A 24,210-nucleotide genomic window follows, 5' to 3' on the forward strand; every position below is an offset into this window, starting at 1 on the left:
CATGAAACAAGATTTTTTAACTTTATACTATGAAAATGTTCAAACATACAGAAAAGGAGAAAGAATTAAACAGTGGACCCTCTGTCAACTCTGCCATTCTTTCTCCAACTCTTTTGCTGCTATTCTACTTTTTGCTGAGGCATGTTAAATCTCAACTATCATAAGGTTTAAATATATTCCAAACTTTAAAGAAAGGAAGGTGAAAATTTAATTTTGTCCACTGTTAAGATGAAAATATGACTTTGACTAAGTGATATTAATATACTCAATCTCTTGGAAACTATCAAGAAAACAAGAGTGAATTCTGTAATAAAATCATACCCTATATTATTAAGATATAACCCAAAAGTTGACCTCATTGTAAGACAGGTTTCCAGCTTTTCCTCTTAATACCCTCACCCCCAAAATTTCATCAAAAATACTTTCCCTTGCATGGAACCTTAAAACTCTGAGGTTCTTTTTAATGTAAAATCTCAAATATAGTAATACTTAAGAAAACAAATTGAGTATATACATAAGCACTAGCTGTTTACTGCCATTTTTGGGTAGAGTAGAATAGAAAATAATACTTAAAATGGTAGGGGTGGGTAATTAGCATATAAAATTTACATACTTACATCTACAAGCCAAATGTCATCATTTCGATTTTCTTTAAACCTAAAAAACAGGAAAACGAATGTTTGATTGTATGTTTGTGTCCACTTTACAACTGTATAGTACAGGCAGAGATAATACATTGATAAATATAAGGGAAAGACCCAAATTCCTTCAATAATTCTTTACTCAGTAAAAATTCTTTACTCAGTAATAATTCTTTACTCAGTAAAAATTCAAAAATTTTTACTCAGTGACCTATCCATTAAACATCTCAAAGATAAAAGCAGAGAACTGATCAATGATAAAGTAATTAGGAGGAAAGACTCCAAGAAAAAGAATTAAAGTAGGACTTGGTAGAAACACAAACAGATGCCTAAGCTCCTTGCCCTTCTAGAACATTTTACACCTTTGTAGAAAAGGTACCAAAGGAAGCCTGAGGCTGCTATGCTTAGAAATAACTGTTGGTAAGAATGGTCCTTGGTTGGCATTTGGGAACTTGGATTTTAGAAGTGTTCTCACCATTTCCTGGTAATGATGGCTCAGTGTTCATAAAATGCTCGTGAAAAATATTGGATTGAGGAATTCCTGTGCTGAGATCCCAGATCACTCCCCTGAGATGTGTAGTCCAGCCGGGGTACTGTACCTTACCATCAGCTGGTTAGGCCCAACCTTTAACAGTCCCTTAAAATGTTCAACCACCCCTGTGGATCAGAGTTTATAGCACATGAAGAGCCCATTGTATCACCCATAATTGGGCTCACTGATGTGTAGCTTGGGCCACAAATCCAGGGTCATTATCAGATGCGGTGTTCTTAAGGTAACTGAACAGGAAACAAAGGTGGTCTTGTAGGGCCTAGACAGTGTGGCCCAAGTCATTGGAACACATAGGAATGGCTAAGCGAAACCCAGAGAAATGTCAGCTGCAATCAGTAGCCACAGGAACATTGCAGACAGAATGAGAGGCCCACCATGTTCTATCTGCTGAGAATACCCTGGCCCACTGGCTTTATGAACCTGTCCCTGGACAGTATTGTTAGCCTTGACCGGGGTCTGACAAGCAAGACAGCTTTTTCACGTTGTTATGGTGTCTTCTCACAACCGTCGCAGTCCATGCATTCTTGCCCAATCTAGGATCCTGTCTGAATTTCCATGGGCCATCTCTTGTGGATCCAGGAGGCAAGTGGTTGCACATCTGCTTGCTCTGGAGCAAGGAACAATTCATTTTCCACATTTAGCTGACGAACATAGTTTGCTCTTGGTAAAGGTCCCCTTTTTCAGAGTAGGGTCCTTTGTTACCCACATGGGTAACAAAATGGTTATTCGGAGCAGAATCCCTTCCTCCTCCTCAGGAAGAGTTGCCCCTATTAGGACACTCTGAAGGAGGAAGTCTGTAGTGACACACCCCACAAGGCACTAAGTTTAATAAGATTATCTCCTTGTTAACAATCGTTCTTCTCAGAATCAAAAACTTTCTGTAAACAATCAGCTAGCATCCCCCAGGACCCAACAGCACGACCAGCAAAGTGCCCCCATGGGACTGTCAGGATTTTTGCTCTTACAGAACAGCACTGTATGATCACCCTCTCACTGAACCCATTTGGTCATGCCATCAGGTGTCCAGGTAGTCAATCAGGACAACAAGCTAAACTGAAACTATCACAGCTTTATTCACTTACTGTGACAGTGCAAGTCAAGAGGTTTAAAAAAAAAAAAAAAAAAGGCACCAGCTCCTCAGTGTTCCATCTCTCCCCATGAAACAGCACCAGGTGAGTCAGGTGGATGTGACACATATGGGAGAATTCATCTCACTTCCTAGGAGCACTGAACAAAAGTCTTCTGTCTCTTTATAGGGGGGTGAGAGAAAAAAGGACTAGAGTAGAAAAGTGCCTCCGCTGACACCCTCAATAAAGATGTTTTAGCAGAGGTGCTCTGGAAATGCCTCAGGTGAGGTCCCAATAAGGAAGCTGCTAAACAGAGGTCATTGGGTTGGGAGTGCAGACATGCAAATGAGCGTGGCTGGCCTGGGAGGCTGAATCCTTGACTCCCACTCCCTCCAGGGACTGCAATGCACTGGTTATACACCAAGTTTGGTGGAGGGAGGGCACCTTCCCCTATGCCAGAAAAAGCCTTGCAATTGTCTATGGTCAAGCCTGAAAGATCACACATGGGATTTTGGTCTGAAGTGAACCTCCTCACTTGCTATAAGCAAGGCTGATTAATGCTGTGACATTATGAAAATAAATACAGTATAGTTACCAAATTCTAACACCCATTCAATATAATTAAAGCAAAAAGACATAAATACAAGGTAAGATGAGGAAAAAAAAAGAATATGTAAAAGTTTGCCACAGTTTTTTGATCTCATAACTATTAATAAAACTCTTCTGGGCACACCCTCATTTTGTATCGATATAGAGCTTACAACAAGTGAAAAAAAAAATGAGTAATATATAAAAATTGGTTCCAATCTAAAATATTAGAATCACATGCAAATATTCAGATATCTGAGTTGGACAGTTAAAACAATATTTTAAATATATATATGTATACTCACGATTCATCTAAATCTTCTACAAATCCTTTACAGACGACCATATCAAGTAAAACAACTGAAAAAAAAAAAAAAGACAAAATGTACACAATAAATGCTGATTATTTGGCTCATACCGTATAAGCTTAGTCATCTCTGAAGTGTTTTTGACTTTTCACAACCTACCAAAAAATTCATCACTGATGCATCCCAGGGTGCAAATGATGCAAAAGCAAAGGTAGTTCATCCATTTAATAAATATTTAGTCTGTATGCAACCATATCGTGACCGGCCAAGTTCTAGGTAAGCCAATATATCTAATAAACACAGTTCCTTTTTCCTCCATATTTTCACTCTCATCTTACTTCTGTTTTTAACCATCCTATCTTTTTGGAATGCAGATAGACAGCATTCTTCTGTATTTCTTTTGCTTTAGTAGCGATTACCTCTTCCGTAAAAACTCCAAATGCCATTCAAAATATTTCCCCTCAAATAGATACGTAGAAAGTCGAGCTGCAACTCTAATACTTATTACACGGCAGTGCCTGACACAGAGTGGGCTCTAAAAGGGTGTTAAGTGAGCGGACCCCAGTGAGAATGAGGGCACTCCATGCTGACGGGAGGCAGCTGAGAACCGCTGACACACACTCAGGTCCTTTTCACACCGCACAATCCCGGTGGTCTGACCCTGATCTGTCCTCGACCACCCTCTCTGAGTACTGGTGGTAAAAATCCTTAAACGTGACAAGACTCGGAACCTAAAGCCAAGGCAAGATCTGGTGGTTAAGCTGGGACGGCGACATCCTTCTTGCCCATCAAAGGAGTAAGCTTTATTGAAACTTCTGCCACAATGAAAAAACACAAACACAAGGCAGCGCGCCCTTCCCACGTCCAGCATTGGTCCGGCACAGCGGCAGCGGAAGGACCCCAAGGTGTCCGCTCCGTCAGGGCCAGGCAGGGCGGCGCGGCGGGGGCGGCAGGACGCTGCCGGGAATGGGTGGGCATCTCCGCGGACCCCGCAGGCCTCGCCCTAGACCCGGGTCCAATCCCGGCCCCACGGCGGGGCCAAGTCCCACGCGCCCGCCAGCGTCCCGACCGCTGCGCTCCCATTACCTGTGGCGCAGAGCCGCAGGGCCGCCCAACTCTTCCACGCTGCCATGCTAGCCCGGAAGAGCTGCAGAAGCTGACTCTGTGCAAAAGAGGGATAAAGATACCGGGGTCCACCGCCTGCCCGCCCGGAAAGGGAAGCGGAGTCGACCCGGAGCGGAAGAGAAGCACCGCGCTGACTACAGGGGCGGGGCTACCCGGCCTCCGTTACCCTGCCAGGACCCGGTCTGTCTCCGTCTCTGGCTACGTGCGGGAGTGCGGCGCATGCGCGGGGAGGGCAGCGCCTGCGCAGTCGTGTCTTAAGAATCCTCTGTGCTCTAGGCGCCCACCGCGCCAGCCCAGGAGCGTGGGAACCATGTGTAAGGGCTTTGCTAGGGAAAACGGTGCTGGTTCACTGGGGCGCGTTTCCGGGAAGGTGAATACCGGTGAAAGTTATGCTGAGGGTGAGGTAGGCTCTGACGACGCACTTGCAGGTTGAATATTGGCACATCATTTACTTGTTACTCCCGTGCGGTGAGTGCACCTGTGGGTTTTGATGCTGGATCAAATTCCTGGAAAGAGGCGCGCATTAAGACTGCGGATTGCTGAGCTGCGCGACACTCCGTATTTTTCCAAAACGTATTTGTAATATTCTTTCAACCAGTTTGCATAATGGGACATCTCTTAAATGCAGCAAGCTTTAATGCATTTTTGCCAAAGTAAGGATTGCCTCTTTAAAAACTTTCTCTTGAAACTTGAGAACATGAAGTTAAGCGTAGGATATTTTTTGATGACTCTTTTATGATTATTTTGGAACTAGATAAAATAGTATGAAATATTTATATTGCTACCTGTTTTTTCTTCTATGCGACAATGATTTGTAAAAACCATATACTTTTTTATAAGACGGTTACTGCAGCAATCACTACTTACGAATTAGTTGAAATTTTTATGGGACATAAGGTACAAGAGAATTTAGATCAAACCAAATTTTGAAAACCTATGACAAAAACAGAAGGGGGATATGATGTCAGCCGGTTCACCTTAGGTTCAAAATTCCAACAGGTGGAAATGTCATAAAACGTTGTTATTCGTAGTGACTAGAAGATTAAATTACACTCTAATTGAGAGCAAGCCCTAAATGTCACCCCTTTTGTGCATACAGCATGGTATCCAGGGCAAGCCCTCTACAGTTTCAATTTTTCTTTTTCTTTCTCTTTTCCTTTTTTTTTTTTTTTTTAAGAAAAAAGTAGACTAAAACGTAAGGGGACTGTTGAAGTGATGGGAATGTTCTCCCAGTGGTGGTGGAACAGCTTTATAATAGTACCATCGCCTCGATACTCTTATACAGAAGCTTTTCTACTTTCTTGGCAAGGTCTCTGAATGAACCATATTCAATTTTTTTTTTCATTCTCATGTATTTCAGTTTTCTGTCCTCCACAGCATGGAAAATGAAATAATTTCTTTTTATATTTGCGTTATAGTTTAAGTTCACATGTGGAGAACAACAAAAGCCAGTTGACCTAGATCTGTGCTCTTCAATAGTGTAGCCACTAACCACATGTGGCTATTGAGCTTTTGAAATGTGCCTAGTGTGATGAAGTAACTGAATATTTTTTTTTTAAATTTCAGTAAACTCAAAAACTGACACTTGATTCAGCTATTGGAAAGTTTTTTAATGTGGTTGGAACAACTGAGGTATGTGAATCTACTTTTTCAACTGTAAATTTTATGAAATCTAAATACTGATCAAGTCCCAGGCATGAGTGGCTCATGCCTATTATCCCAGCACTTTGGGAGGCTGAGGCAGGAGGATTGCTTGAGGTGAGGAGTCTGAGACCAGCCTGGTCAACACAGTGAGACCCCATCTTTACAAAAAATTAATGTGGCCTGGTGCGGTGGCTCATGCCTGTAATCCCAGCACTTTCGGAGGCCAAGGCAGGTGGATCACGAGGTCAAGAGATCGAGACCATCCTGGCTAACACGGTGAAACCCCGTCTCTACTAAGAATGCAGAGAATTAGCTGGGCGTGGTGGCAGGCACCTGTGGTCCCAGCTACTTGGGAGGCTGAGGCAGGAGAATGCATGAACCCAGGAGGCCAAGCTTGCAGTGAGCCGAAATCGTGCCACTGCACTCCAGCCTGGGCGACAGAGCAAGACTCCGTTTCAAAAAAAAAAAAAAAAATTAGCCAGATGTGGTGGCACACACCGGTGGTCCCAGCTACTCCAGAGGCTGAGGTGGGAGGATAAGTTGGGCCAGGGAAGTTGAGGTTGCATCGAGCTGTGATCCTGCCATTGCATTACAGCCTGGCAACAGAGCAAGACCATGTCTCTGTAAAATAAATACCAGTTAAGTATTTCTGATGAAATTAGAGAGGTTGTAATGAGATGTACTATAAATGTAAAATATACACTGGATCACTGGATTGGGGAGAAAGTATAAAACTGTAAAATGTCTCAATATTTTTTACTGATTATATGTTGTGATGATTATAGCTTAGATATATTAAGTGAGTTAATTAAATTATTAAAATTAATCTCACCTGTTTTTATTTTTCAGTGTAGCTACTAGAAAATTTATAATTATATACGTGGTTTGCATTATATTTCCGTTGCACATCACTGATCTAGGCAATGTGAAAATGATCAAAATAATGCATTAATCTGAAAATGATTTAATAAACCAATAAACTTTTTAGGCTTTTTTGTTCAAAAAACATGCTAAATTTACATATGCTAAAACATATTCCATGGTGAAAAATTTAAGTGTTTTTTTCTGCTTGTCTACCTCAAGTGGTGATACTTTTTTTTGAGATTTAAAAGATTCTGCTTTTTTGACAACATTTTTTAAAAGACTTTCAGATAAGCTACACTTGTATATGTATATATATATATATATATATATACCTTGTATATTTTGCATACATATTGCTGTAGTCTAAATGTGTAACCCAAATTTCATATGTTGAAACTTAATTGCCAGTATGATAACATTAAGAGGTGGGGCCATTTGGGTATGATTTAATCATGAGGTGGAACCCTCATGAATGTGATTAGAGACCTTATAAAAGAGATTGAAGGGATCATCTTCGTCCCTTTTCCCCTTCAACCTTAAGCCATGTGAAAACACAAGAAGAAGGTACCATCCTGGAAGCAGAGAGCAAACCCTTATCAGACACGAAACCTGCTGACTCCTTTGTGTGCAGCCTCCAGAACTTTTAAGAAATAAATTTTTATTATTTATAAATTACCAAGTCTGTATTTTTCTGTTATAGAGCACCAACAGGCTAAGACACATGTCCTCACCAAAAGTCATATACAAGAATGTCTTGTCTATAGCAGGACAGTTTGTAATTGTGAAAAGCTAAACAACTCCAATGTCTAATAGTATAATAGAGTAGAATAGAAGATAAATTGTGCTGTAATCCTATAGTAAAGTACTATATAGCAACGAGAATGAATGAACTTTTGTATGGAGAACTACGTGGTCGCAAATCATAAACTAAATATTGAACAGAAGAAGCCAGAAACTAAAGAAAGGTACTATATGATTTTATTTACATAAGCTCAAAAGCAGGCAAATTAATCGTGTTGAAAGTTGACGTACAGGTAAACATCATGTTTCTTGACCTGGGTGCTGCTTACAATGATACGTTCACATTGTGAAAATGCGTTGGGCTGTACCTTTAGGGTTTCTGTACTTTTCTGTGTTTGGGCCCTAATAAAAGCTTAAAAATAAGCATAAATAAATAAAGCTACATACATTTATGTTTTTTCATGGATAGATATTATAGTTTTAACAATGCTTCTCAAATTTTAAGCATCAGTTGCCTGGAGAGCTTGGTTTAATGCAGATTCTAATCAGTCCCTAGAGAATCTGACCCAGTGGGGCCCATCAATTTACATTTCTCAAGAGTTCCCAGGTGATGCTGTTGTTTCTGTCCTGCATGTCTCATTTAGTGGTGTTGAGGGAAAATAATTTCAGAAAATACCACTTCTTTTTAAATCACTTTGTGTAAAATATGCTTTAAAGAATGATGGAAGAAAAATCTGTTGTATATTGATTATAATCTTTATTTATTCAGTATACTAATTACATTAAAAATACTGGAACCAGAAGAAGAGCATAAATAGAGGCAGCAAAACTTAAAAGAGATACAGAACAACTTTGTGAAAATATATATGAAAACTTAAAGTCATTGTTATTTGAAAAACAAAACAGAACTTGTTCAAAAACTAAAAAGACTTAATAATTAGCAATTAAAGGAATTGAATCAGAAGCTTAAAATTATACCATTAAAAATGAGACCCTATTGATTTAAAAATATTTGCTACCAATCTTTATGAAAACAAAAATTAATCTGTATTAGGATTCTCCAGAGAAAGAAAACCAAAGGAAGCTTTATTATATGAATTGGCTTATGCAGCTATGAAGACCAAGAAGTCATAATCTTCCATCTGCAAACTGGAGAACCAGAAAGCCACTCCAAGTGTTTAATTCAGTCCGTCTGAAAACCTGATAATGGGGGGTCCAAAGGCCTGAGAACCACAAGTTAGTGATGTAAGTCGTGGTCTGAGTCCCAAAGCCCAAGAACCAGGAGTAGTGATGTCCAAGGGCAAGGAAAAGATGGATGTCTCAGCTCAAACACAGACAGTGAATTCACCCGCCCTCCATCCTTTTTTCTGTTCAGGCTTTCAATGAATTGGATGATGACCCCCCTCCCCAAAATGGGGAGACCATCTACATTACTCAGATACTCATTCAAATGCTAACTTTTCCCAAAAACATCCTCATAGACATGCCTAGAAATAATGTTTTGCTAGCTATGTGGGCATGTCTTAGCCCAGTCAAGTTGAAACATAACATTAACCACACTGTTGTTACAAACACGTCCAGACAATCAAAAAATAGGGAACACTCACCAATTTGTTCGGAAGCTAGTATAAACTTGGTACCCAAACCAGAGGAGTCATGTGAGGATGGAAAACAAACAGGCCCATTTCACTTGTGAACAAAAATGGAAAAGTTCCCAATAAAATATCAAACCAAATCTAGCAGTTCACTGAAAAAGATAATAATCATGACCAAATTATTATTATTTTTTTGGTCCAGAAATGCAAGCCTTGGTTTAACTTGGGAAGAAAGTTTTAATGAAATTTTCTGCAGTAACACATAAGAGATAAAGAGCATATAATTATTTAAATAAATGGAATAAAAGGAATTTATATACTTCAACCTGTCATCAATAGTAAATTAGGAATAGGAAGACAATTCTATGACATGTTGTGCTGTAAAGGTTAATATCCACCAGTTCTAGAATTATCCTAAGATGTTTTGCTGAATTTCTTGCATAACACTAACACTGGTCGATCACCAAAACGTGCTAATAATGATGCTTTTGTAACCATGGGTCAAGGAATTTTCAGGTGGTTTTTACTTATTTATTACATTGTTTATTAATTAATGTGAGATTGATTTGCATTTGGTCTTAGTGAAATCTCCATTGGGTTCTAGGATTGAGGCTGATTTTGTAGCAGTAATATACATATATGACTAGGAAAATATTTAAAAACTCAGGTGAGACTCCACCTTGTGTTCTTTCATTTTAAAGCGTTCTATGCACATGAACGTGGTTCTTGATCCAAGAGAGAACGTGCACTCATGACCCTTATAGAGAGAAGAAGCTAGAAGCTTTCACATGGAATCTTTTACCAGACTCCTTGCTGGGAGAGTGACTTTGATCCATATCCTTATTTCAACACTGTTATTACATTGTATCCCTTTCCTGCATAGATTTGTAAGCATTGTTACATGAAGCCCGGTGAGTCTTTTTTAGCAAGTGAACTCTGTTTTTGTACAGTTGACGTTGGAAATGGGATTGCTTAGAAGACTCCTGACACATCTGGGCATAGTGGCTCACACCTTAGTCTCAGCACATTGGAAAGGCTAGGCAGGAGGGTGGCTTGAGGTCAGGAGTTCGAGATCAGCCTGGGCAAACTAGCAAGCCCCCTGTCTCCACAATAATTTAAAAAGTAACCAGGCATGTTGGTCTGTCTACCTGTAATCCCAGTTGCTTTGGAGGCTGAGGGGGGAGGATTGCTGGAGGCCAAGAATTTGAGGCTACAGTGAACTATGGTCACACCCCTGCCCTCCAGCATGTGGGACAGACAGACACAGCCTTTAAATAAAAGACACCCAGAGACTGGGAGATTGCTCTCTTTCAGCCCAAGTTCCTACTCTCTCAGAACTCCTGATCAGTCATTTGTTAATAGCAACAATAACTACTAGGCATCTACTTAAACAGCATTTATTGGAGTATAATACATGTGTAAACAAGAACACATATCATTAGGGTGCAGGTTAATGAATTTTTACAAAATGAGCATGCCCATGTAACTGTTTCTTGTGATGATTTAGACACAGAATATTGAGGCACCCACAAAACCACCCTTGTCCCTACAACCCTTGTCCCTTTCCAGTGCTTCTTTCCACCATTCCCCTTTACTACCTCTACCAGGGGAACCACTCTCCTGACTTCTGACAGGTCAGATTAGTTTTGAACTTGATATCAATGGAATAATACAGGATGCACTCTTCTGAATCTGTCTTCTTTCACTCAACATGAAGCTTGTGAGCTTCATCCAGAAAAAATAAAAAAATAAGATTCCTGACTCATTTTTTGCTAAAAATATGACTTAAGCATTATTTAGAAATAGAAAGGGAAGAATCTGATAAAACAGGATGAAAATATACTATTGATACAAAGGTGGTTTGCAAGCTATGCTTGGTTGGAAGTAGCATAGTGTTTGATATTAGTTACTGATAATAAGACTTTCTGTTGCAATCTGGAAATGATAGCAACTGAATTCCAGAAGCTAGCAAAATTAGAAGAGAAATGCAAACTGAAGGCAAGCTGACTAAAATTCCAGTTCCTAGTTGTTGCTTTTAGCATTAGCAAAAGCGAAAGTAAGTTCTGAAGTTGCGTTTCATCCTCTCTGGCTGCCGAAAGAAACCTCAACCATAGGAACTTGGACGCTATAACTTTTGGTGAGCCAGCTAAGCCTGAGGTTATAACCTGCTACAACTAAGAAGATAATTCAAGTGGGGACAAGTACATGATACAAGGGAGGAAACAACTGAAGTAAGGGATTGTTCTGTGAAGTAAGAGAGTATTTTGTACAGGGTTACAAGCCTTGCCCTGATGAAGCTTTATTCAAATGGCTTCTGAGAATTTTAGATCCGTAGCATTGTCTCTGGCTTTGAACACTGTTGAGGGAGGGGAATGTTTGCACTCATCCTGCATCCTTTTTTGGCTGCTATCTTTGCAGGGATTGTTCAAGGAGAAATCCATCCTGACTGGAATGTAGTAAAGAGAGGACAGTCATTCCCAGAGAAGGGCAATTTCCCCACTCTTCCCTTGTCGTTAAATGGTCGACTGAAGCTGCAGAAATGCTGATGATACAGACGTTACTGGCCTGACTATATGATAATGAAATGACCTCCATCTGGGATGCTCCTCATCCAGCTTATGAGTGCTGCTGTTATAAAAGACACCCCACCACCATGAACACCATATGTGATTTTGCTTTGGGGACCTAAAAAGGATGTAAAAGAGACGGCTTTGGATTTTTATTCCCAACTTCCTCCTATCAGACTTCAAGATAATATTATACAAAGTGTAGGGTTTTATACAAGAAAGTAAATTTAAAAAAAGAAAAGGTCAAGAATTCTTTAGATGTTTAAGAATTAGAAGCCTTTAGATGTTTAATCTAAAATGACATGAAAAAGGAACAAATGGGCAGAGTACCCACCAGATCTTTGATGAAATTTTTCAGGAAGCGAGAGAAATACAAACTGCTTCTTCTCAAACTTCCTAAGATATGAAAATACCAAAGCAAATATTCTTGGCTTGTCTAAGATTAGGGGAATTTCAGATAGAGAAAGGTTCTCATGAGCCTCCAGCACCAGCACTGAATTCCAAAATATCTGCTTTTATTTTTTTTTCTTTTTGCAACTTTTTTTTTTTTTTTTTAGATTCAGGGAGTACAAGTGCAGGTTTGTTATGTGGGTTGTGTATTAGTCCTTTCTCACACAGCTGTGAAGAAATATGAGACACTGGGTAATTTATAAAAAAAAGAAGTTTGAATCACAGTTCCTCATGGCTGGGGAGGCCTCAGGAAACTTACAATCATGGTGGAAGGCACCTCTTCACAGAGCGGCAGGACAGAGAATGGGTGCCCAGCAAGGTGGAAAGCCCCTTTTAAAAACATCGGAACTTGTGGGAACTCAGTATCATGAGAAGAGCACGGAGAAAACTGCCCCCATGATTAAACTATCTCTACCTGGTCCCACCCTTGATACATGGGGATCATTACAATTCAAGATGAGATTTGGGTGGGGACACAGGACCAAACCATATCATTCTGCCCCTTGCCCCTCCCAAATCTCATGTTCTCACCTTTCAAAACACAATCATGCCTTTCCAACAGCCCCCTACGTCAGCTCATTCCAGCATTAACCCAAAGTCTAAGTCCAGAGTCTCATCTGAGACAAGGTAAGTACCTTCCACCTATCAGCCTGCAAAATCAAAAGCAAGGCAGTTACTTCCTAGATACAATGAGGGCACAAGGATTGGGTAAATACAACCATTCCAAATGGGAGAAATTGGCCCAAAGGGGATACAGGTCCCATGCAAGTCCGAAATCCAATAGGGCAGTCATTAAACCTTAAAGTTCCAAAATGATCTCCTTTGACTCCATGTCTTACATCCAGGGCACACTGATGCAAGACGTGGAGCAGCTTGGACAGCTCCACTCCTGTGGCTTTGCAGGGTACAGCCCCACCCCTGGCTGCTTTCACAGGCTGGTGTTGAAAGTCTGTGGCTTTTCCAGCTGCATGGTACATGCTGTCAGTGGTTCTACCATTCTGGGGTGTGGAGGATGGAGGCCCTCTTCTCACAGCTCCACTAGTCAGTGCCCCAGTGGGGATGCTGTGGTGGGGGCTGTGATGAAACATTTCCTTTCTCCACTCCCCTGGTAGAGGTTCTCCATGAGGACTATGCCCCTGCAACAAACTTCTGCCTGGACATCCAGGCATTTCCATATATTCTCTGAAATCTAGGCACAGGTTCCCAAACCTCAGTTATTGACTTCTGTGCACCTACAGGCTCAACACCATGTGGAAGCTGTCAAGGTTTGGGGCTTGCATTGTCAGAAGCAATTTCCCAAGCTATGCCTTGGCCCCTTTTAGCCATGGCTGGAATTGAAGCAGCTGAAACAGGCACTAGGTCCTGGGGCTACACAGAGCTGGGGGGCCCTAAGCTTGGCCCATGAAACCAGTTTTTCCTCCTAGGCCTCTGGGCCTGTGATGGAAGGGGCTGTGTGAAGGTTTCTGACATGCCCTGAAGACATTTTCACCTTTGTTTTGGTGATTAACATTTGGCTTCTCACTACTTATGCAAATTTCTGCAGCTTGTGCTTCTCCCCAGAAAATAGGGTTTTCTTTTTAATCCTATCGTCAGGCTGCACGTTTTCCAAAATTTTATGCTCTGCTTCCTCTTGATTGCTTTGCTGCTTAGAAATTTCTTCCGCCAGATACCCTAAATTGTCTCTGTCAAGTTCAAAGTTCCACAGATCTCTAGTGCAGGGGCAAAATGCTGCCAGTCTCTTTGCCAAAACATAACAAGGATTACCTTTATTCCAGTTCCCCTTTTCCATCCAAGACCACCTCAGCCTGGATTTCATTGTGCATATCACTATCAGCATTTTGGTCAAATTCATTCAACAAATCTCTAGAAAGTTCCAAACTTTCCCACATCTTCCTGTCTTCTAAACCCTTCAATCTCTAGGAAGTTCCAAATTTTCCCACATTTTCCTGTCTTCTTTTGTGTCCTCGAAATTGTTCCAACCTCTGCCTGTTACCCAGTTCCAATGTCGCTTCCACATTTTCAGGTATCCTTATAGCAGCACTCCACTCTATTGGTACCAGTTTACTGTATTAGACTGTTCTCATGCTGCGTTGAGGAAGTACCCGAGACTGGGTAATTTATAAAGAAAAGAGGTTTAATTGACTCACAATTCTGCGTAGCTGGGAAGACCTCATGAAACTTACAATCATGGCGGAAGGCACCTCTTCACAGGGCAGCAGGAGAGAGAAGCGGTGCCAAGTGAAGAGGGAAGCCCCTTATACAACCATCAGATCTCATGAGAACTCACTATCATGAGAACAGCATCAGAGAAATTGCTTTCATGATTCAGTTATCTCCGTCTGGTCCTGCCCTTGACATATGGGGATTATAATTCAGTGTGAAATTTGGGTGAGGACACAGATAACCATATCAGGTAGATTCTGTGTCACTGCAAAATACTTGCTTTTAATTGTAAGGCACTATATTAATTTTCTATTGCTGCAGTTTAAAGCAACACAAATTTATTATGTCCCAGTTCAGTAGATTAGAAATCCAGTGCATTAAGCTAGTCTTTGTACTCCAGGTCACAAAAATCTACAATCAGGGCATCGGAAGGCTCTGCTCCTTTTTGGAGGCTCTAGGAAAGGACCCACTTCCAGGCTTCTAACTTTGCTGTTGGAATTTACTTGTGTGTGGTGGTAGGACTGAGGGCTCTGTTTCCTTGACAACTTCTGTCTGGGAATTATTCTCCACCTACATTTCCTGACTCATGGCCCACTTCAAAGCCAGTGACAGTGGGGCAAGTCTTTCTCCTGCTTCAAATCTCTTCAACTTTCCTTTCTGCTGCAACTCTCCCTCTTCTGCTTTTGAGGGCTTGTGTGGTTATTTTCGGTCTCCCTGAATAATCCAAGATGCTCTCCATATCTTAAAGTCACCTGGTTAATTTTATCCGCAGAATCCCTTCAGAGCAGTAACTGGGTTAGTTTTTGATTGACTGAGCAGAGTATGGGAACTTGGAGTGGACACCTTTAGAATTCTGTCTACCACAGGCAATAATGGATGAAGAAGGGTGATGTGAAGGACTGGGCCTCTTGACCAGATTCCTCTGGGGGAACCAAGGCCTTCTACAGATGTGGGGGTGAAATGGCCTAGAGGTGGAGAAGCAGCCGTTTTAGGTCAGTTAGGTACAGGAACATTGCCTCGGCCTGCTAATGAGTCCATTCAGGGTGATAGAATTAATTTAGGGGAACGGGGAGGTGCTTCTGGAAGAAGGATAAACATTAAAATCTCATTAAAAGTTGAAATATATGATTTTCAAAAGTATACCATGGGGGTATCTCCCTTACCTGAATGTGTAATTGGTATGGATAGAATAATTGGCTGCAAATTCTTCCTCCAACTGAGTGAAATTTTTTACGTATGAAATAACTTATAGATCTGCTCTTCATTCAGTACTAATTGGATATGAAAAATGGGAACTGTTAGAGTTACCTATGCCTGTTCAAATAATAAATTTGAAATGCTAACTAACATATGCCTACAGCAACAAAAAATTACTGCCTTAATTAAGGAAATGTTACCTGCAGGCATGTTTGTGTCTACACACTCTCTGTATAGTGCCCTGATGTTGCCAGTGAGAGAGGCTGATGGACGATGGAGACTATCAGTGGTTACCGGAAACTCCATTAAACAGTAACTTTAATAGCTTCAGAAGTCCCTGATACAATCCACACTATTCAACTGCTAAATAGAATATTAAACAAGCTAAAGGTGACTGGTTTTCTGTAATTGACCTGGCTAATTTTTTTGCAATATTAGATGTCAGGAAGAGTCAACAACAATGTGCATTCACGTAGAATGGTTTTCAACATACATTTGCCTCAAGGATTCTTGAATTCCTCCCTGCATATTGTCACAATCTGGTGAGGCAGATCTAGATGCAACACAGTGTCCTAATGCTCTATCCTGATGATTCTGTGATTATCTCTGAAACTGAGAGTCAAGCTAAAAGCAACTTTACCATGATCATGAATCTGATTGGGGATCTGATTGGGGATGGTTCATGAACCCTAAACAAATCTAGGACCCTGTAAAGACTGTAAAATTTGGGAAGAGTCCATGGATTGGAGTGCCAAATGACACACAAAAGACTACAAGGAAGAAAAGGTTCTTGCTCCTCTCCCCTCAGACTAAATGAGAGAACTAATGCCAAATAGACCTATTTGGGTTTTGGAAATCGTATCATCTACTTTGGGATACAATTGGCTCCATCCCATTAAATCACCTGGAAAAAGTCCATTTGAAGAGAAGCTTGAACAAAACAACAAGCCTTCTTGGAACTGCAGAGCCTGTAGTTGAAGCTGTCCTGTTTGGACCATATTGTGCTAATGCTGAAATAATATTCAGAGTGTCAGTCACCTGCATTCATACTGACTCCAGTCTCTGGCTAAAGCCCATAACCATGGTCAATAGTGACTTCTGTGTTTTTGGAATAGAAAATTACCTAGTACCATTCTCTGTATATTTCTTTTAAAGACAGTTACTAGATAGTCACTGGGCATTTATTAATATAGCCCCAATAATTGGAGGACATAAAATTATATGAACTCCTGAACTACCTCTATGTCATGAGTAATGTCAATAAAGCATCCCAACATGCAGGGAAATGTTCATAGAAATTCCATCATAATGTGGAAGTAACTGCACAGAAGCACTCTGCTATGATATGCAGTGGGACTCAATGTATTCATGAGCAAGTAGCATTTTTCCACTAGGACTTTCTAAAAAGCCATCTGAAGTCTTGGCTGCTACTGCTACTGGCAGGCCTAACCTTTCTACCAATTGCCTCAAGGATACATGGCAATTGGCCTGGTTTACAGGTGACAATTCCAGAATGGAGTGCCATGGCTCGGTATGGAAAGCAGCTGTCTTGTGACCAGCAGTTAGTGAATTCTTCATGGGAGAATAGACCAGATTGGCAGCCTACTGGGCAGAATTACAGGCTCTGTTCCTGGCAGTAATAGAATTGACACAAATAAAATCCCAATGATTTGGTTGCATATTGACTCTTGGACTGTTGCTGATGGACTTTCAATTTGGTCTGGCAAGTGGACTGTAGATAATTGGACAATAAAGAGACCCCTGTCTCAGATATTGCTTTTTCTATAATTCTGAGTGCAAATCAAAGTATATCTTACTGTTGTTCATCAAAGAACTTCTAGTTTCTCAAGGTGATTGGAATCAACAAGTTAATGCTTTAGTTCAATCTCCTGAAGTGGCAATATGGGTCTATGAAATGAGTGGAACATTCTGGAGGTCAAGCCATGCATTGATGGGCTGACTGGCAATGTATACTACTGGAGTCTGCTGAAGCTCAAATTTCTTATAAAATAGATTATTCTGCTTGCCAGCAGGAGAGGCAACATTTGAAGTCATTTCTGAGAAGTAATCCCAGGGAAGAAAGTCTAACATATAACAGGGAAGTAGATTATATTGCCTCATTTCCTGTTCATTCAAGGGTATTTGAATATAATATACAAGCATAATAGATATTCTTGATTTGGCTTTGCATTTCAGTATCTGAATCCATGGCTGCTAATACTACCCAAAGATTGAACAACAGAAACAAAATTATGGCACGAGTTTTGTCCTCCTAGTTAAATTCCTCATGTCAAGGTGAAGCTTTCAGGCTGTGCACCAAGATTATGTTGCAGCTGTGCTCTTGCATTATCTCCTCAGCTTTAGGTACAGCTGACTGTGACCTGAAGCAGACAGAATGCTGTAGCCTATTGCTGCTTGCCTTAAGCAGCCTCATGATTTACATCAATGTGCCCTAAAAAATTATAACTTTTTCTGGGTGTTATCCTGCTCGAAATGTTGAGAAACACCAGGATACACAATAAGGATCAATAATACTCATCAAACATTGTTAAGAGTAAGACAAAAAAAATAGAAGAATTTCCTTTAATATCTGGAATTGGATAAGAAGTTCAATATTACCACACCTATTAAATATTGTACTGAAAATCCTAGCTTGTGTAGTAAAAGAAAAAAGAGAAAGGGGTAGTGTAAGGATGGGAAAGGAAAGCAAAATTGTTATTAATCATGGATAAGGCAACATATATTGAATTTTTTTTAAAAAGTTCATGTATTCTGCGGGAGTAAATTAAAAAAAAAGTTCATACAAATTATAAGCATTAGTAAAGGTTTACCAAAGTAGCTAGGTTTATGGTCATTATGCAATAATACATTGTGTTACTTTAAAATAGCAATCAAGAGAAAACATGCATTTAAAAAAATCATTAATATTACTAATAAAATGCTACATTATAATTAATCTAAAGATGTGGCAGCTATATGAAGGAAATTATGACACTATTTAAAGAAATTAAACAAGATGCCAATAAATGGAAAGAGAAAGCACTGCAGTGGATAGATAACATCACAAGGTACCCGTTATCCCCAAGATTATCTATCGATTCAATGAAATTTCAATGACAATTTTAAGAAGTCTTTTTCAGGGACCTTGATATGTTGATAAAAATTTATAGAGAAGGGCAAAAGTCCAAGTATATCCAAAAAACTAAGATGGAAGAGCTTATTCTGCTAGATATCAAGATTTTACTGAGGACAATGTAGTATTGACACAGGGATAGACCAACTGACCAGTGGAATACAATAGCTCAGAAACGAATCAGGCATTAATGGAAACTTGACACATAACTTGATACATCACGTTGGAGAAAACTGGAGAAAAGCGTATAATGTGCTCAGACAGTTTTAATCCCCATAAAGACAAAACAATTAATTTGGGTCCAAACCCTACACCATTGACAAAAAGCAGTTCCAGCAAGAAAATAGACAAATGAGCAAGCAAAACATTAAAGTCTTGATAAGAATATATAGAACATCTTTGACACTTGGAGGTTGAAGAGGATTTCCTGAATACAAATAGGTCAGATTATCTTACCCATTAAAAATATAAAAATACAAAAAATTTAGTACTGTGTTTTCTTTTTCTTAAAAAATTCTATGTTTACTTCCAAGTCTCCCTAGGGTTCAAAGGTACTAACCCAATTATGAAAGTCAATTAATATTACATTTAATTAGGTTATTCATTTTCATAGACTTAGTCCAAGAGGATCACTTAGATACTTTTCCAGGACTCTGAAGAAATATTTTGAACCTTATTTGTAGTTATTATGCCATTTTTTCATAATTTCAACAGAGTGACCCACTCATGTAATACTTCTGTCTGCTGACAGATAGATGCAGCTTACTGAAGATAAGCAATTGACTAGAACACTTATGATCTGTTATCATCTTTTCCCTGAATTTTAAAAATGTTAAACATTAATGTAATCTCACACTCATTCATATTCTTAAAGTAAGCAAATCCTACTGACTTAAAAAATAATAGTAGATTGGTTACGGATGTCTCATATATCTTCATCTGACTGAATGTCACACTTAAGAAGTCAATCCCTTGAGTCAGAAAATATCTTCTGCATGATGTATTTAACACTGAACTGTATTCTGCATCCTGTATCAATATAAGAAAGGTATCAACAATATCAAAAGGACTGACGAAATATTCTGATATCTTGATCTTCTTTGGCACATTTAAATTAATATTTATTTGGCGGGTCATTATGGATTTAAGATTTTTATTTTTTTATTTTTATTTATTTATTTTTTTGAGACAGAGTCTTCGCCAGGCTGGAGTGCAATGGCGCGATCTTGGCTCGCTGCAACTTCTACCTCCCGGGATTAAGCGATTCTTCTGTCTCAGCTTCCCAAATACCTGGGACTACAGACATGCGCCACCACCCCAGCTAATTTTTGTATTTTTAGTAGAGATGGGGTTTCACCATATTGGCCAGGCTGGTCTTGAACTCCTGACCTCATGATCTGCCCGCCTCGGCTTTGCAAAGTGCTGGGATTACAGGGGTGAGCCACTGCGTAGATTTAATGTATTCGAGTTAACCATAAGTATTTTTCTATTTTTGATACTGATATGATCACAAACCCCTATAATCTATTTCCTGTGTTCTTTTGATCTGATTCCATTAACCGTTGAATGAAACTTTGGCTTATATGGAAACTTGCACACTCTCTTATACTTTCCTTCCCCAGACTTGGAATCAGTGATCCTTCCAAAATACCCTGGTTCCTTTTCATGGAAAATTGATTTTGAGGAACTATAATCTGGACTCTACGTTTGCATATTAGGTTGGTCCCATCTGAGGTTCCATTGCCTCAAGGTCATCTTAGTGGCCAGAGGGATAAACAATTTTGTATATGTATGTATACATATATAATATAAACAATTTTGTATATGTGTATATATAATATAATATCTGTTATATGATCTCCTATACAATAATGCTAATTCAGGTATATATCAGTTGTCAAATTCATTTGGAGCAGAACTCTTCAGACAGACAATAGTCTTGAGATTTTGAAATCTCTGAACACCATTTCTACTTCAGTAAAAATACAGAAAATTGTATGAATTAGTGCAAGCAAAGCTCTTTTTGGAGGAAATAAATCTTTTTATTTATTTTTATAAAACTGAACACATATCAAAGGAGAATGGCTTACAGTTATTGAGATGTAAGTTATAGTATCTACTAAATACTTGCTATTTTTCTCACATAAAAGTCCTTTCTCAGTCCTTTGGCTTTAGTACTCTAAGAGCACTCTGAGGAACTTTATTCATGTTGATATATTTTGAGTTACTCAAACATTAATGTTCAGAAAGTGGAGAAGTTAATTTCAATAAAATACACTGCTTCAGGGGGGAATCTTCAATCTCTTTCCTGTGGGCCAGTTTTTATGGAAACACAGGGCTTTTCTTTGATCACCCTGTGTATTTTAAATTATTTCTAGTATTTCTATGGTGGATACCATAAACTGGTTAATAATAACTATAGCTTGAAGTCTTATTCCTTGAAATGTGTATCTGGCATTTCTTGAAGGCCTTTTTTTTTTTTTTGAGATGGAGTGTCGTTCTGTCACCCAGGCTGGAGTGTAGTGACGTGATCTCAGCTCATTGCAACCTCCGCCTCCCAAGTTCAAGCAATTCTCTGCCTCAGCCTCCTGAGTAGCTGGGATTACAGGCACCCACCATCATGCTCAGCTAATTTTTTTTTTATTTTTAGTAGAGACGGGGTTTCACCGTGTTGGCCAGACTGGTCTTGAACTCCTGACCTCAGGCTATCTGCCCGCCTCAGCCTCCCAAAGTGCTGGGATTACAGGCATGACCCACCGCGCCCAGCCTTCTTGAGGGCTTTCTACAGGAATGTCTCGTAGTGATCTTTCTTTTGTAACCCTCACCTGTCTGCAGACAACAAGACTTCATCTATTTAGAGTTAAGGTTTTCCAGTTTTCTGTTAAAATTTTTAGGATACCGTAGTTCCCAGATCTATGTATTAGAAAAACGGTGATTTTGAGTCATCCTTGCTATGCCAGTTACAAGTTTTACAGACCAGGGACCATTATGGCTAAACATCCATCAGACAAGTGTGGAGCTCCCTTCCAGATTCTTGGGCTGCGGACATCCCATAGACTGATTTAGCCTAGGGACAAAATAAAGACATCCAATGTATAAGGAGAACTATATGAAAAAGAAAGATAGAGGAGTTGGTGGGAAAGGTTATGCTAAGGCTAGAGTGACTCAGAGAAAAAGTAGACTCAGTTAGTGATCTTCACGTAAATTCACAAGTCTTTCCGAGCTAAAACAGCTCAGAAATGGAGCCAAAACCAACCACATCAGCCCCAAGCAGTGAAGGGGATTTAATGATGTGGGTCTGAAAGAATAGTACCAAGTACTCATGCCTTTCACACACACTCTCTTTGTCCTGGAGAATAAGACTGCTGATTCAGAATTACAAACTACTGTTGTTTACTAAGAGCCAATTAAAACATTAAAGAACAGGGGAGAAATGTCAGCACATCTTGATTCCTTAATCTGTCAAAATTATAAATATTCTTGCTTAAGTCTCTTTGCAAATTACCTTGTGGTTGAGGAAGGAGCAAACAGGGATGAGAAGATATTTTAATACTCAACAATGGAGAGGAAAGGTAACCTTGGAGTCACAAGTTAGACAACTTTATATATATATATATATTTTTTTTTTAACTAAGCATGCTCTAAGAAGTTAGACAACTTTAGATATTTCTTTGAAAAGAACACTGAAAATATACATTTCATAGTGTTTTGTTGCAATAAACCCTCCTATCAATCAACCTCAAGTGTTACAATTTGCTAATCTCTATAGATAATTAACTTTATATTTAGGAAATAAACTCACAGTAGCTTACTTAAATTGAGAATTTACCTAAGAGGACTTCCAAATTCCTTTATAACTTCAACGATTAAAAATTTTTTACACTTTATTGCATGTTTACTCTTTCCACTTTGTGATGCCTCATAAAAGCTAAGATTATTTTTATCAACCTGGAAAGACCTTTAGGTTCCTTTACTGATAAAAATGGTGACGTCTGCTGGAACTATGTAGTTCAGCCTCAAAGAGTAAGGTCCGAACAACTGCCTCGACTCACATGTTGACTGGGATTCTGCGTTTCCGCGTTTCCAGGAGAGGTCACAGATACACTTGCAAATGGGGAAACAACAGTCTATGCTTTATTTAGAATGAAGATTTATCATGGACAAAGCCAAGCTCTTTAAGACAAGATTTCAAGAGGTGGAAGCTTCTAGAATAATATCTTTGCAAAGAAACCCACACTACTAAGAAGCTTAAAAAGTCAGAAAGCAGTTAGCAGTGGTTGCTATAGAAGCAACTGTAAACCTGTCCTCCGGGAAGAACAGAAGAGAATAGTTAGTTTCCCTCAGGGAAGCGGGTTCTAGGGCTCATTAAGAGGCACAGGTGACAGCAGATACCTAGCTCTGAAAAGACAAATAGTTAAGAAGTGCCTGTCTGTAAGTTTTTTTTATTACCAGAGGCTGCAGCGTTAGGGGTGTAGAGATTAGCCAGAACAGCAGGGTACAAACGTATAAATTATTGTAAAATCCAGATTGTATTTTGTCATCAGCATTGCAGAATGTTTTTAATGACACAGTATGACAACAACAAGGGATTATAGTCATCATCTTGCTTAAGGAGAAATTTTATGTGTCATGTATATTTAAACCACAAATACCGAAGATTTTATGTGCAGTGACTCAAATTTCACAATTTTAAGTCTGTTTCAGATTTGAAGCAATGCCTGCTAATTCAGCATTCTGAAAATGAGTATCCTTGTTTATTCTTTTCATATTTTTATAAAAGTTGACACTTTTATTTTTTCTCAGACTAGAAATACTTGATAATTTTTGTTACCATTCTCTAAATCTTATTTTCCAGAACTTGGCAGGATGAAGACAACGTGTATAAAAGGTATGAGTAGTTTTTTTAAATTCTCTTTTATCAACCTGCTCATATTTTCTAGGAATTGAGTACTGAGTTTTTTATGGATATTCTTTTTTAAAAAAATTATTTAGCATTGAATTTTCAGACCACAAAAAACTTTAGGGTTTCATTTGATCCACATTACCATATCTCTTGCAGCAACTCATTTTAGTATTTCCTTCATGAAACTTTATACAGAACTTGTTTAGGGAGAAGAATTTCTGAAACTATATATTGCTGAAATAACTTTTTATTATAGCAACATTTTATTATTTATTTATTTATTTATTTAGAGAAGGAGTCTCTGTCACCCAGGCTGGAGTGCAGTGGTGTGTCTCGGCTCACTGCAACCTCCGCCTCCTGGGTTCAAGTGATTCTCCTGCCTCAGCCTCCTGAGTAGCTGAGACTACAGGCGTGCGCCACCACACCTGGCTAATTTTTGTATTTTTTTTTTTTAGCAGAGATGGGGTTTCACCATGTTGGCCAGGATGGTCTCAAACTCCTGACCTCAGGCGATCTGCCTGCCTTAGCCTCCCAAAGTGCTGGGATTACAGGCGTGAGGCAACGTGCCGGGCCTATAGCAACATTTTAAAAGGATATTTGCTTGGGTATATAATTTTATATCCAACATTCTTTTCCTTAAATATTTAAAAATATCCTACTCCTTCTTTTGTTGC

At 39.3% G+C, this 24,210-nt stretch overlaps 2 protein-coding genes across 12 annotated transcripts in view; one reads left to right on the forward strand and one right to left on the reverse strand.

Annotated features, from left to right (window-relative positions):
* Positions 1-4,380, reverse strand: part of TMX3 (thioredoxin related transmembrane protein 3) — a 40,861-nt gene extending 36,481 nt beyond the window's left edge. The window contains 3 exon segments of the mRNA NM_001132711.1: positions 618-657; positions 3,152-3,206; positions 4,241-4,380. Coding sequence (NP_001126183.1) covers positions 618-657; positions 3,152-3,206; positions 4,241-4,286 — 141 coding nt within the window. The 5' untranslated portion in view covers positions 4,287-4,380.
* A 130-nt stretch (positions 4,381-4,510) lies between these two features.
* The window catches only part of CCDC102B (coiled-coil domain containing 102B), a 376,391-nt gene continuing 356,691 nt past the window's right edge, over positions 4,511-24,210 (forward strand). For 6 of the 11 annotated variants that reach the window (XR_010137621.1, XR_010137622.1, XM_054538072.2 and 3 more), the window contains exons 1-3: positions 4,589-4,747; positions 5,846-5,911; positions 23,489-23,521. The gene's annotated coding sequence lies outside the window, so the exon portion shown is untranslated. The other 5 variants (XM_063716943.1, XM_063716941.1, XM_054538070.2 and 2 more) reach the window with 5 other exon arrangements.

The sequence above is a fragment of the Pongo abelii genome, chromosome 17 (genome assembly GCF_028885655.2).
Source record: "Pongo abelii isolate AG06213 chromosome 17, NHGRI_mPonAbe1-v2.0_pri, whole genome shotgun sequence".
NCBI lineage: Eukaryota > Metazoa > Chordata > Mammalia > Primates > Hominidae > Pongo > Pongo abelii.